Below are 14,658 nucleotides of genomic sequence, written 5' to 3' on the forward strand. Positions count from 1 at the left end.
ATATCACAGCACTTCTGTAGCAGAGGAGAAATAATTCTATCTCTACTCCAATCTCAACAGATTTTTTTTACAACACATATTTGTCTCATCTTTAAATGAAGGAGACAGTAATTTTCAACACAGGTTCAAAGATTGCTTTTAAGTCCAAATTATTTACATTATAACAAAAGTTTAGAGCAATTCCATTTTCACCTAAAACTGAATTTTGCTTATTTTGCTTGGAGAATGCTTCTTCCGAAATCCATACAGCATTAAGAGACCAAGAGGGGAAATCCACTGCTTTCTACACACCCCAGATGTGTAGACCTTCTCACAGTTAATTCATCTGGGCCCCCTTCTATATATATAAATTTCCACATGAGAAACATCTTTTAAAATTCAGTGAGAGAGCAACCCTGGCTTCCCTTAGTGGCAGAATAGTCTAACGTGAAGTCCTACTGTTCTGAGTCTGAACTCACTATGTGACTTGCTGAGTTTCAGTTCCTGATAAATAGGGACAATAAAACCTAACTGGCAGTTCATGAGATAAGGGCAGCCGATGGCTTGACTCATAGGATCACAATTCACCCCCAGAGTCATGCCCGCATTCCCCATCCAATCCCCCTCTCCCATCTCATCGTGTTAGGAAGTGGATACACTCATAGTTGGATGGAAAAGCATTGTAAAGGCTGGGTTGGTGTCCATTTCAATGTTCTGTTACTAAAAGAGTGATTTAATCTAGAAAATAAGTACTCTATTTAAAAATATGTTTTGTGTGTCAAGCAAGTATTTCTACTCAGAGCCAAAAGTTTCTAATGGGGAAGACTGAAATGTGATTTCCTCGGATATTGTCTTCTTAAAAATGTGATTCTATTAAGAGTTGTAATGCAAAAATAAATAAATAATAAATAAAATTTAAAAATATGATTCTATGTTTGAAAAAAATATAGCTCATACACCTATCTTGTACTCTTTCACTTTTTCCCACCCCCACCACCAAATTCCTGCTACTGACCAAGATTCCACCAGGCAATATCTTTGGTGCCTACTCTCAGATTTTGTGACCCTTATATTTCCCTCTTTCTTATGAAGTTAGACTACCAGTCCTTGCTTTATAACATTAGGGAATCCTGTGTTTAAGTCTTTTTTTTTCTTCCAACAATATATAGATTTTAGAGGGTCATGTTAGTGTTTAGTGTTTCATCCCTATAATGAATAACTGAAATAATCAATTCGTAAAGGGAAAAGGCTTATTTTGGCTCACAGAGACTGCAGTTCATAACTGGCTGACCTCTTGCTCTGGGCCTGCAGCAAGGCAGCACATCATGGCAGGAGGACATGGCAGAGCAAACTGCTCACCTCACCACCAGTACAATGAGTGGGCTGGGAACCCACAGTCCTTTTCGAGAGCACACCACCAATGACCAGTCCTCCTACTAGGTCCCGCCTCTTACAGGCTCCACTACCCTCCTACTAGTACCACCCTGAAGATCAAGCCTTTAACAGATGGACTTTTGGAGACATTCAAGATCCAAACTATAGGAGAGGCTCACTGTCCACCTTGAGCCTCAGTTTCTCCAATTATAAAACAGAAAAATATAATGTTTATCCCATAGAGTTCCAGAAATAATCAATGGAATGAATCTGATCCAAAGAGCATGTCTAATTTAATTTTTGTTCTCAAACTCATCCATATGGTGGGAAGCCACCAGTTAGCACAGCAAACAGAGGACTGTAGTTATAGGTAATGCTCATGATCAGATTTACCCAATTCAGTGTGAATATAAAAAGATAGGAGTAAAAGTGAAGACTGAGACCCAATACACTGGAGAAAAACTGAAAGAATCATACATAAAATAAAACGTATCTTAAAGTAGTCACAAAATATTTAAAGGTAGTTTGCTTTTAGTTTTTTTAGGTATTTATAAGCAATAGATGTCTAGAACTGCATAAAAATTGACCTTATACAGAATTCAAATCCTATCATCCAGTCTTAGAATGAGAAATATGAGCATGGACAACAATCATAATAACCACTTATTTCAAAAAGCTCCTGTGTCAGGCACTGTCCATACATTCCACAGACTTTATCTCATTTAGTCCTCATAGTAACTCCACATGGTAAATGTTCATATCTCTGTTCTATAGATTAGGCAACTAAGAATTACAGAATTTCCTTAAATATTCTCACAGTTAGCTGGGTACAGTGACACACACCTGTCATCCCAGCAGCTCAGAAGGCTGAAGCAGGAGGATCACTAGTTCAAGGCCAGACTCAGTAACTTAGCAAGGCTGTAAGCAACCTAGTGAGATCCATTTCAAAATAAAAAAGGGTGAGGGTGTGGCTCAGCAGTTAAGCACCCTTGAGTTCATTCGCTGGTACCAAATAAATAAATAAATAGAATTCTCAGAGTTATAAAAGGCATAGCAGAAATTCAAACCCATCAATCTCCAGCACTTTATAATTTAATCCAGTACCTTGACTTTCAAGTGTCTTACTGATTCTCACAACAACTTCCCTTCTAGTTGGCATTTGAGATGTATAGCTTTTCTCTCATGGATTGGAAGAGTTCTGTGCAGGTAAGTTAGGTGCTTTGTGTGCATCATGAGAGGTGGGACCTCAGTGGGAGGAACTGAAAGGGATGTCAGGTGTCAGGGCAAAACCTCCCTTCCAGGGTTCTAAAGACACATGTTTATACACCTACATCACTGGAAGAGGAGAAATCCCAGGTATAACTAAAAGTGATGAATAAACTATGTGTTCAATCAATACTTGCTGATGATCTCTTAGGGACTACCTGGGACTGAATCCTGTGAGCATGTGAATTTAAAAGTAGACCTTTACCCTCAGAGACAATCCAGGTGAGCCGTCAGGTAATTGTTTATAGTTAAACACAAAACATGAGTCAGTTCTAACTATATGTCATTCACTGTATATCTTCTGGTGAAAAAACAAGGTAGCTTTGTGGCTCTGATAGGAGATGACATTATTTTCTATTTCATCCATGTTGCTTTACAAAATTTCTCAAGCATTTCAAGTAAAATGGCACCATCTGGGTGGGAAGCTTTGGCTTGTGTAGAAAAACTGGAGGTGGGTTGGCAGCAAGTGGCTGCACTTTTTAGCATACACACCGCAGGAGCATATGGCACTAAAAGAGCAAAGTCTGGGGGCTGTCCTCACTAAACTTGAGAATGTTACAAATCAAAGTACAATGCACAGGATGAGGTACAAGGGGAAGCTCAGGAAAAGGGGTCAACCTGGGAGCTGGGAGGTGTGAACCTCAGGGGAAGAGTGTTTCAGAGAGGTGAAATGTTCCCCCAGGATATCTTAGTGTGTTCTCTTTATAGAGAATGGGGTAGTGGCTTCTAACGTGACATCCATAGGCCCTTGTGTGATGGTAAGAGGACCAAAGTTATCTGCTGATGTGTCAGGAACAAAGGTCATCAGGCAGAGTTCCTAGGAGATGTGACACTTGCCATGCTAGACACAGGGGCCATTAGGAGGATCTCTGTCCTTATGACTCAGTCATGAAGGCTTCTTGTCCTTTTCCATTTGCTTGCTATGGTCCGGCAACACACAGGAGGAAGAGATGATTAGTGAATTATTGGCATCCTTTGCTGTCTATTGCATGAGCTTGGTTTTTGTTTTGTGATTTCAATGATGCTTCTTTAATCAGGAACTCCATTTCACCTTCACAACAATAGCACAATAAGCCTTTAATCTTGATGACTGATCACCAGCACACATTCAGCTTTATTGATTTCTGTTATTTTTAGCCTTTACCTCCAACGTGCCCCATGTTTCCTTACATACACCCTCTCGTCTCTCTCCATTTATATTCACGTTCCCTCCTCTGTCTTCATCCCTTCATTTTCTCAACATGTTCTTTCAGTGCCTACCCCACAGACAGCAACATGTTATCATTTGAGGATGACTGAAAAATAAAATCAACATTCAAACCCAAATTATATACAAATTCAAATTATAATATGCACTAAAAAAAAGAAGAGAGAGATCAGTGAAATCAGGGCATATTTGAAAGAAGAGAGGATGTGGCAGGACCTTCAACTCTGAGAAAGATTTGGATGGAGAAGCTAGTGTCTCCTTCAAGAATGGGTGAGAAAAGGGATTTCCAGGTTCAGGGATGCTGCTGAGGATTGGGGGGGATGACTGAATGGGAACAGTATATTGGGTTCCAGAAGACCTTGAACTCCAAAGGACAAAAATCATTTTAACATTTATTATTTCTTATGTCACAGACACTATTTCAGAAACTTCTTTTTATTTGGCAAAGTTGTCGTGATGATCAAACAGCACACACAGAAAATTACTTAGCAGTGGGGCTGGTCCTTGACAGTTGTGCAGTGGGTGCCAGATGACACTGTCACCAGCACAGTGCTGCTGCTGCTGCTATTGCTGGTATTATTAATTACCTGCCAGAGCCCTAACAACCCATAGCGCAATTTTGTTTGATGCCATTGACCCTACTTTTTTGGGGAAAGGAAAGTTCTGAGAAAAAAAAATCTTAGCAAGTATTCTCCACATTTCTCAAGGATTCTTAGAATCCACATGTAATAAATAGAGGAACTCAGGACCATCTTATGACAAACATTCCTAAGGAGTCAGGTGTTTTATCAAAGAAACAAGGTAATCCTCTGAACTCTGTCACTTCTTGCAGCTAGAGATTGGAAAGCATTCTGATAAGTGTGGCCAAATCTGCATTATGGGCATGGAAGATATTTAACATGAGAAAACAGGGCATGCTCCAGAGGATAATATGATTATAAAACATTAGCATACTGACCCTATATGGACAAAACACTTTCACATATGTCATGGTATTTGAGGTTTTCCTTAGGTGGTCTAGTTGTTCATGGGTATCTGTGGGAGATTGGTTCTAGGATCCATAAAGACATCAAAATCCATGGATGCTCAAGTCCTGATATAAATTGGTGCCATATTTACATATAACCTGAGCACCTCCTTGGTCTACTTTAAATCATCTCTAGATCACTTATAAAACCAAATATGACAGGCCTGTTTGGTACATGGAAAGCCAATTATACCCATTTGGGCAAGGAGACAATTCAGATGAAGTAGGTGACTTGTCTGAAACTACGAACTAGTGAGACAGTAGGAAGTCAAACCTTAGTACCAATGTGATAAAAAAGAAAAAAAAATTAAAGATTAGTGGCCATTTTTCTGAGTGGATTTTTTTTAACATACCAAATATCTAAATATCCATGAGGTACACTTGAAATGTTGTTTGGTTAAAAAGAAGATTGTGATCAAACTAACCCATGAGAGCTGGCAGCTATCTCCCAACAATGAGTAACCACTCTGAGTAAGAGGACAGTTCTGCAGCACCAGGGAAATGCAGTCCTTTTTAGCTGACAGTGGGAGACCAGCATGGTAAGAGACAAGCTTTGGGTATCCTCCGCATCTCCGACAAACATGGTTATTCACTTTACCAGGCATGTTTTCCAGATACATAGCATTCCAGATTTTGTGTTTAAAATGATCAGAAAGTTTGAGGGAAGGCGGGAGGATGTTGATGAAAAAGCAAAATCCTTCAGTTACAAGAGGAATAAATTCTGGGGATCTAGTGTTCAGACAATAGTTATTAATACCATATTGCATACTTTAAATTGCTTAAGAGAGCAAGTCTTAAGTTTCCTTGCCTAGCACACAAACCCATACACATGCCCAAAATGGTAGTTGTGTGCGGTGATGGATGTGTTAACATTATCATGTTAACACATGATATATTTCACAATGTATATGCATTTCAATTGTGTTAGGTTTCTTTCATTATAAAAAATTGCCTGAGATAATCAACTTGTAAAGAAGATTTATTTTTGCTCACAACTTTATAGAGTTTTCTGGTCATTTGGCCCATTTATTTTGGTGGGGGGTGTCTGTAGCCAATGATATGTCATGGTGGGAGCATGTGACAATGGAGGTGTTTTCACTTTGTTTTGAGAGAGGGAGAGAGAGAGAGAGAGAGAGAGAGAGAGAGAAGAGATTGAAGAGAAGGAGAGACAGGAAAGCCAGAGCCCCAATATCCTTTTCAAGGACACTAACCTCCCACTTAGCCACACCACCTAAAGACTCCACCACCTTCTAACATCACCACATACTTGTGACCAAGCCTTCAATGCATGGGACATCATGATCTAAACTACAGTACAAACCATCACCTTGTACATCTTGGATACATACAATTTTTATTTGCCTATTAGATCTCAAAAGGCTTGTGGTGAGAATGAACCTTAATGTAAACTATGAGCTCTGGGTGATAATGCTTTGCCAATATAGGTTCATCAGTTATAACCAATGTCCCATTCTGGTGTGAATATTGATAATGGGGGAGGCTATGCTTGTGAGGGGCAGGTAGTATATGAGAAATCTATATTTCCCAATCAATTTTGCTGTGTACCTAAAACTACTTTTTAGAGAAGTCACTCTAAAAATTTCAGTGAAAATAAAATGATCAGGAATAATAATTATGGTCCTAATGTGACTTCTCACATTTAGAAAGAGAATGAGTTTGTTTCACTAATTCTCCAGATAGCTTTGGTTTGTCTCAATGACATTAATTTGCTAAATATCCTCCTGGATTACTTGCTAGTGGAATTGTGTTTGTTTACAAAAGGGCAGTGGTTTACTCATTTTCTAAAAAGAAAGTAAATTCAGTCATTGTTTCTCCAATGATTTGACTGATATCTCCTCAGTCTATAATATCCTAAAAGACTCATATTCACATAGGATTCCGACACTTACAGTTACCCTGCATTACTCCTTCACATGCACAGAGCAAAAGTCTTGAGCAGAACTCCAAAGGAACCTGAGTTCCTGAGCCGTTGTACTGCAGTTGCACACAAGTAGCAATGCACAGCCAGGATCCCAGGTGTGCAGCTGCATTGCACCCTGGCAGTCTGCCCCTGAAGGGCAGTAGCCAAGAAATACAGGGACTATCCAAGTAGGAATTTCACAGGACTAGCCAGTGCCCCAGGAACAGCTCATTCCTCTGTCTCACTAGTTACAGTGGTGTCATGGTGCACCCTTTCAACTCCCAGAACAAATATTTGAGTGCACCCAGTTGTGCATGCAGTGTGAAAGTTATCATATCTGCCAGCTCCCAGAAGAAAGTTAAAATTACGAAGTAGTATGTTGTTTCTTAATGCAAAGCTACTTGGTGCCTAGAGGTATGTGGATATTTTTAATTCCACTCCATATCTTCACATATAAATCTGACTCAGATAGGGTCAAGTCTTAGAGTGTGGACTAGTAGAGAGGCCCTGTGATTACCCTTTCTGCTATGCCCTCTGTCAGATGAAGTTGCTCCTTCCCTGGGTAGGAAGCAACACAGTAAGGCAGAAAGAAGAGAGAGATTTAGAGTTAGACAGACCCTGGGCTCAGATATTAGATTGGTCATTGAGCAATCATGGGCCCTCAGAAAGATACTTGAAACTGCAGTTTTATGTCCCATCTGGAAAAAAAGAAAACTCTAACAATCCTTATTTCATAGGTTTGTTGTTAATTTAAATGAGCTAATGTTCAATAGGAGCTAAGAAAATCATGCCTATTGTGGTACCTGATCTCTACATGCTCCTAACTCCAGTCATGCCTAAACTTAAGGTCTCCCCCTCCAGCTTCTGACCAGTTTCTTTGGAATCTCTCATTTCATCATGTTTTCCTTATCTTTCATTTAAATTTCAATTTGCTTAATCAGTACAGCAAGCATCAAACAAATAATAACCCACAAGCCTTCTAAAATATTATCCCATTCCTAAAATCTATTCTTCTTACATAAGTTCTTCTTATCTAAGACAGAAACTGGAATTCCCTCTAAAAGAAGAGGAGGGAACTACTGTTTGATTTTTCCACTGAGGAATAAAAAATGTTATTCTGAAACTTTCTCTTATTAACCCAGTTCTAAGTCTATATTACTTGTACCACTAAAATCACATGAGCCAAACTTTAGAAAGGCATCTGTCTTGCAGCCATGCAGGGCTCAGAGCCTCCTGGGGCAATAATTGAGTTCATCCAAAAGTTAATCTGGAATGAAAGGAGGAACTCTTCTCTTCCAGAGAAAAATGAATCCCTCTCAAAATGAAGAGTGAGGCAGACACCAGGAAAAACTGTAAGGCCAATAGAATTGAGAAGTAATTTTGGAAGCTACAATTTTTTTTTGAGTTTGTTAAAGTTTTAAGAGCCTTATACCAGGTCTCCAAATGAATTTACTTCCTCCATCCCTCCCCCTCATCCCCCTCCTTCCCTCCTTCCCTCTTCACACTTGTTTGATCTCTGACCCTTGAAATGGTTGCACCAGGTTTTGGACTTCTTCTGCAATCACACATCCCAAGGGTAGGAAAATAATTTTAGCTAATCCATACAAGCAATTGCAATGAAACTGATTCTCTTTTTTGAGAGGCTGTCCAAAAGGTACAAATTTCTTTGAAAAGTGAAAGATAGGCTTTTAATTCCTGAAGTTATTTCTGTGACGTTTGCATCAAAGGAAATGTGTAACGCTGATTCCAAAACAGGATTTAGGAAAAATGAGAATGCACTATTCAAAGCCTCAGACAAGGCCAGTGTACAACAGGGGGCAGCAGATGGTGAATTATGCAGGCACAGCATTGCACCTTGGTGTTTTTGTTAATACCTCTCTACATGTGGTTTGGGGGAATATTATCTAAGGTGGGCTATGGTGACACTTGTGAGTCTGTGAGAGACGTATATACACACCACTGCAGTGATGACAATAAGTATTTCAAGGAGGGGGACGAAAAGAGGCAGGCACTGTGACAGACACTCTGGGCTACCCTATTCCTTTACATACAACTCCAGCTCTTTATACAGTTACCAAGGGACCAGACTGGCCCAGCAGTGCCCTGAGTGAGTAGAACATGCCACAGAACCTAGGAGAGAGAAGCATGGAACTTCTGCTCAACAGCGGAGGGAAAAATGCTCTTTCCTCCAATTATGAGCAAGAAAATAGGTGCCTTCATGAAGATCAAGCTCCACACCCAGAAAACTTGGGTTGTTTGTTGCCTTTGGAGAAGAAATTTGAGTTTAGCAAGTGTAACAATTTCCATATTCTTTTTTGGTTTGTTTTTCCTCTGAATCCCTTATAAAGTCACCCCCGTAGAGAAATTTCAATGTGCTAAGGCTGAAGGAGAAGGAGGCATAAGACTTCTACTCCCAGGGCAAGGTCAGGAGAGGACTGAACTCTAGCAACTAATTAGTGGAAACTAATGAGAAATGGGAAAGGCAAAACTTATGACCAATAATCAAAGAATTTTATGATCCTGTTTTTTTTAGTAAAAATTTCCTTGTTTATTCATACACCTTTACAGAAGTATAGCTTTCCTCTAAATTAAACAAAAATAAACATAACATTATGGAATTTGAAGCTTGAGAAGAGTGTTCTCTTAAGGAGAATAGAGGGAGAAGGGGTTGTGTTTGGGTTGATCTGTGTCCTCCCCAAATTACTATGTTAATGTCCTAGTCACTAATACCTCAGAGACAGGGCCTCCAAAGAAGTAAATAAGGTCAAATGAGGACATCTTGGTATGTCCTAATCTGATATTATTGTTGCCTTTATAAAAAGTGGAGATTTGGATACAACTGTGTACAGAGAGACCATATTAGGACACAGGGAGAAGATAGACATCTATAAGCAAAAAGCAGAACTCAGAGAAGGCCACCCCAGTGCATACCTTGACCTTAGACTTTGGCATCCAAAACTGAGACAATGACTTTCTGCTATTTAAGCCACCCAGTCTGTGGCACTTGGTAAGTTCAGTCCTTGCAGACCAGGGTAGGCAGATGTTCTAGAAACCCAAGATGCTAGTGAGATCATCACACAGAGTCATCCAGAAAGGAAGTTAGTTGAGTCTGCAGAAGGGATGGATAACTGGGAGGCAGAGATTGGATTTAGGATTTTTCAGAATGTACCTGACAGTTAAAGTCACAAGAATGGACCAAGCCATTGAAAGGGGGTGTAATGGACAGTCTGCTGTATCCTCTCAGCCAGTCCGTGACTAGGTCTTCAAACACCTATTTGAGTGTTGCTGTTAAGGTGTTTTCTAGAAGTGATTAAAGGACATAATTAGCTGAGATCATTCTAGACCATAGGGAGATCATCTTAGATCATCTAAGTGGGCTTGATGTATAAACCTTATGAGCAGAATTGGGGTTTGCTGGGGAAGAAATTCTACTTGGGGATATTAGCCTGTCCTTTCCAGCTTTCTGCAGCCTGTCCTTTATGGATTTTGGATGTGCCCAGCCAGCTAGCTCCACAACCATGTAACACAATTCCTTGCAAGACATCTCTTAGCATGTATGTCCACTACTGGTTCTGCTTATCTGGTTGAGCCTTGACTAATACAAAGAATATGTCAAGTGGGACGTAAGACAGCTGAGAAGACCCTAGGAAAAACATCAGAAGAAGAGGAATATGTGAAGAGAAGCCCAGAAGATGAGGGGGAAACTGAGGAATGAGGGTTTTCAGAGAAACCCAAGGTTGGGCAAAGCATGCCAGACCTCCACAGATGTCAGGCACCAACCAAACTCCAACAAGCCTCTGAAACATAAAGCCATAACTTTGGTACAGGAGTCTCAAGCAAAGCAACTAAGTGGAACCAGGAAAAAGAGGAATGGGGAAGAAAATGAAACCAAAAAGATAGATTATTCCTCCAAGAAGTCAGCTATTGCAACACACAGGTTGATAAAGGACATTAGCTAGAGGAACTCAGAAAAATGGAGGGTTGGTGGATATTGAGCATGTTAATGTGCTGAATGGACAAGAGACAGTGGACAGGGAGAGTAAAAGGAGATAACTGTATAGCAAAGCCTCCAGAGGATATGAGGGTCAAAACACAGGAACTGGTATAGAAATAAAGAAGTTCTTCCCCTGAGACGGAACAGAATGTAGAGAGAGTAGATATCAATATGCACAGGAGAAGAGACCACAGAAACTGAATTCTCCTCCCTCAGTGACCTACTGGTTAAGGTCATTCATTAACTGTTAAAAGAAAATATAGTCAGATGAAAAGTTTGGGAGCCAGTGCATATTTAATTCTGGCTTCCATTTTTATAGGAAATGGGAGAAGAAATTGGCTCATGTTAGAAAATAGGATAGGGACATAGAAAAACAAGAGTGACCTTAGTTTGTTTAATCTGCCCTTGCTTTGGTCTTCTAATTTGTTAAATGGGCATTGTAATAATATATCTATTGCTATTAAGATTAAATAAAATAATTCCCATGAAGTAGATAGATTTTCCTATATGACACATATTAAGCATTTATTAAATTTTAATCATCCTTGTTAATGCAGGAGACATTTGTTAAGCATGGAAAGTTGTGGTAAAGGTAGGAGATTGGATGTTTAAGATGTCAGATGTAGGGCTGCCTGCCAAGGTCCAGAGTACAGGTGTGCTGGACAAGAGTGTTTACTAAAGTTTAACATGGCACTAGGAACCTGCGAAGCATACCCAAGGGCACATCCAAGGATCACAGCTCCCAAAGTCTGGCAAGGGGAAGAGGCTGGAGTACATAGATTTTAGGGTTTTCACAGTGAAATGTTGATGTGCCCTAACATTAGTGGGTCATGATTGTTGGTGCACAGTAAATGATGAGAACCCTTGAAACTTTAAATATCTTCAGAAGATACTGGGCAGCATTCCCAGGTGCCCAAGGTGGGAAAAACTATCTGTAAGGTAGGTCTAAAAATAGTCATCAAGCTCTAGTTTTCCAAAGCTGTAGTTCCACAGTTCTGATTTTCTCCCCAAGTTGGAGCTGTCCATCCTAGACCTATAAACTGCCCTTCATTTAAGCATCTAATTGTCACCTCTAAAAGGATTTTCTTTAAGACTAAGTTACACTAGGAACTTTTTCCATGTATAATATCTTAAAGCAGTGTCTTTCTCAAAAGCGATCCTCCATCTTTTCAAGCAAAGTGGTCAAGCCCCCAATTTCCATTAGAAGAATGGCATGTGGATTCCACACTTGACTTGGCTCAGTCCTGAAAAGCATATCAAACCTCCTTCTTGTTGCCCTCTCTTGAATCATCATCCTATTCTTCTCCTGAGCTAAGTAAATCCAAGCCCATCACCTTTTCTTCAAAGGTTTTATTTTTCAATTCTTGAATCATCTCTCAGCATGAACAAATTCTAAAAACTTATTTTTACCCTTTTGGCTATGAATTTAAGTGAACTGTCATACATGGATTTCCAGGGTAGCAGTGTAACACTTCATTTTCATTTATTGTCATACTTAACCTCTAAATAATGAGAATGTGGTAGGAGACTGGATGACATTGTTCTGTGAACTACTTTTTAAAATATTTTTAGCTGAATTTATCTCCATCTAACAAATTTTAATACTGGCTATCTTTGGGAAGTCTATCCAATAAAGTCCTATGTAATCTGCAAGAATTCCTTTCTTCCTCCCAACATGTCTATCTTTGCACAGAGCATCTAAGTGCTGCTTTAGGATTCTCCATTCTTTTTCATTCTAGTCTACAGCCATTTAAAACATTGAAGAGCAGCTAGGAAGCTCTTTTCAAACTCAAAATTTCAGGTACTCATTGGAGTAACAATAAGATATATCTGTTTCACTTAAGCACTTAATATGACATGAGTAGAAACAGAGGAGATGTGTTTGTCAGAGTCCTCTTTTTGTATAACAATGTTTCATTACCAAAAAAAAAAAAAAATGGACCTCTATACCAAGATCTCCTAAAATTTTTAATTACAGTGTAGAATACAGTTGTCTGTTCTTTTGTGTAATTTTCTTTTTGAATGGAAACCAGTCCTGAAATTACTAATGACTTGGACCAATGATTTGTCTTTAACATATTTTCTCATATTCTTTACTCATCACATAGAAATTGCTGTGAAATGCGATAAGCAATGTGGAAACTAAGGGTAGCATGCTACAGATTCTAACTGTAAAGTGAGCTTTATAATATGTATTTAAAGGCTTAACTAATGATTTTTAACTCCTGAGTATAGTTGGAGATAAAAGACCTGACATTTCAAAGCTCCCTCCCCACCAAAAAGATAAAGAGGAAATTTAATTATGGTGACTTTCCAGGAGAAAGATTCATGCTACTGTAGATATTGTTTTTAAAGTTCACAATTAAAGGCTCTGCCTCAAAACTAAAGTCAACATGAAGATGAAGAAAAGAAGAAGGAGAAGGGGAATGGGAATAAGAAGAAGAGAAGAAGAAGAGGAGGAGGAAGAAGAAATAATTAGTTCTTCATCCTTTCGATGTCCTTAATCAGGGCAACTTGCCTCCTCCATTTTTAGGGACAACAGGAAGGAATGTAAGCTTCCTTATACACTCTCCAAGGTGTATTTCCTCAGCATTTTGTCTTGAGAAAGTGAAGCACATATATCTCAAAAGGCATACATAACAAAGTACATCTTTTCCCTTTTCTGTCTATTTAAAATTAAGAATCAGTTTACTTACCAGAAATTTAGCACATATGTGGATATTTGGAACTTTATTGGAAGTTGACATCAACAAAATTCCACAAAAGAGCAATAAAATAAAACCTTCAATATCTCATAGTGGGGAAGAAACAGCAAAGCAATTTTAAAAGTATCTGCACAGTCCACAGTTTAGAGGATGAATATTAGTTGGCTAATTTACAAAAGTCACTGATAGTGTAAAGATATGAAGCATTTTAGTACTAAAAAGGCTCCTATATGGAGTATTATAACCTTAAATAGAATATCAGGCTTTGTTTGTTTGTTTCATAAACCATAACATCAGTCTGATGAGTCACAGAAAATTCTGAATTGCCTTCAGTGCACTTGAGGGGCCTGAAATTCATCTTAAGAAATATTTAAAGGGCAAACAAAGTGCTGCAAACTGGAGCAGGCAACCAGGTAAAATGCCACGAAAATGGTCTGGCTTCTTGATCAAGAGACATTGACCATACAGTCTGAACCTTGGTACCTTCACACACACTGTTTTCAGAGGGTTTTGGTGCCCTGGGATGGGGAGTGGGGTAGGTCTCTCTTAAATCCTGGAGGCGCTTCAGGCCTGCAGTCCCCCACTAAAAGCTTTCCTAGGAAATCCTTCGCCTGTTTTAAGAAACAACCCTCTCAGAATCTCCTGAACCCTGCACAGAGGAGTCCCCCACCACCAGGCTGGCTGCTCCAGGATCCCGCTGCTTCCCTCCCTGCCTCGTCCTGTCTCCGCCACGCCCTGACCCAGGTGCTCACCGGATGATCACGAACATTACCAGCGAGTTGCCCACCAAGCCCACGACGAACACCACCGAGTAGACCGCGGTGATGATGACAGGGATGGCGGGGGAGATGTGCGCGGGCTCCAGCTGAGCTTCCTCGGAGCCGGCGCTGCCGTTGCCTGACTCGGCCCAGCCGGGGAACCAAGCGCTGCTGTTGGGGAGCAGGCAGGCGCTGGGGGCGCAGGTGGGGCCTGGCTCCCCACGGAAGATCTGGACCGGTGACTCCATCGCGGGGCGGCTGCAGCTGGAGGTCGAGGAAAGGTGGCACCTGCGCGGCTGTGGAAGCGAGAGGACACGTTGGACCCGGACGGGCAAACTTTGCCCGCGCGGGGGCCAGCGCTCAGAGGCTGGCAGCGCTGGAGACCAGCAGCCCCTGGATGCTCAACCCGACGCACATTCCCCGGGGG

General features: G+C 40.3%; 1 protein-coding gene across 1 annotated transcript in view; it reads right to left on the reverse strand.

Annotated features, from left to right (window-relative positions):
• The window catches only part of Oprk1 (opioid receptor kappa 1), a 28,550-nt gene extending 13,892 nt beyond the window's left edge, over positions 1–14,658 (reverse strand). Inside the window, exon 1 of the mRNA XM_015485785.2 lies at positions 14,226–14,658. Within this exon, the coding sequence (XP_015341271.1) occupies positions 14,226–14,479 (254 nt within the window). The 5' untranslated portion in view covers positions 14,480–14,658. The remainder of the gene's footprint in view (positions 1–14,225) is intronic.

Source organism: Marmota marmota, unplaced genomic scaffold (assembly GCF_001458135.2).
Source record: "Marmota marmota marmota unplaced genomic scaffold, marMar, whole genome shotgun sequence".
Taxonomy (NCBI): domain Eukaryota; kingdom Metazoa; phylum Chordata; class Mammalia; order Rodentia; family Sciuridae; genus Marmota; species Marmota marmota.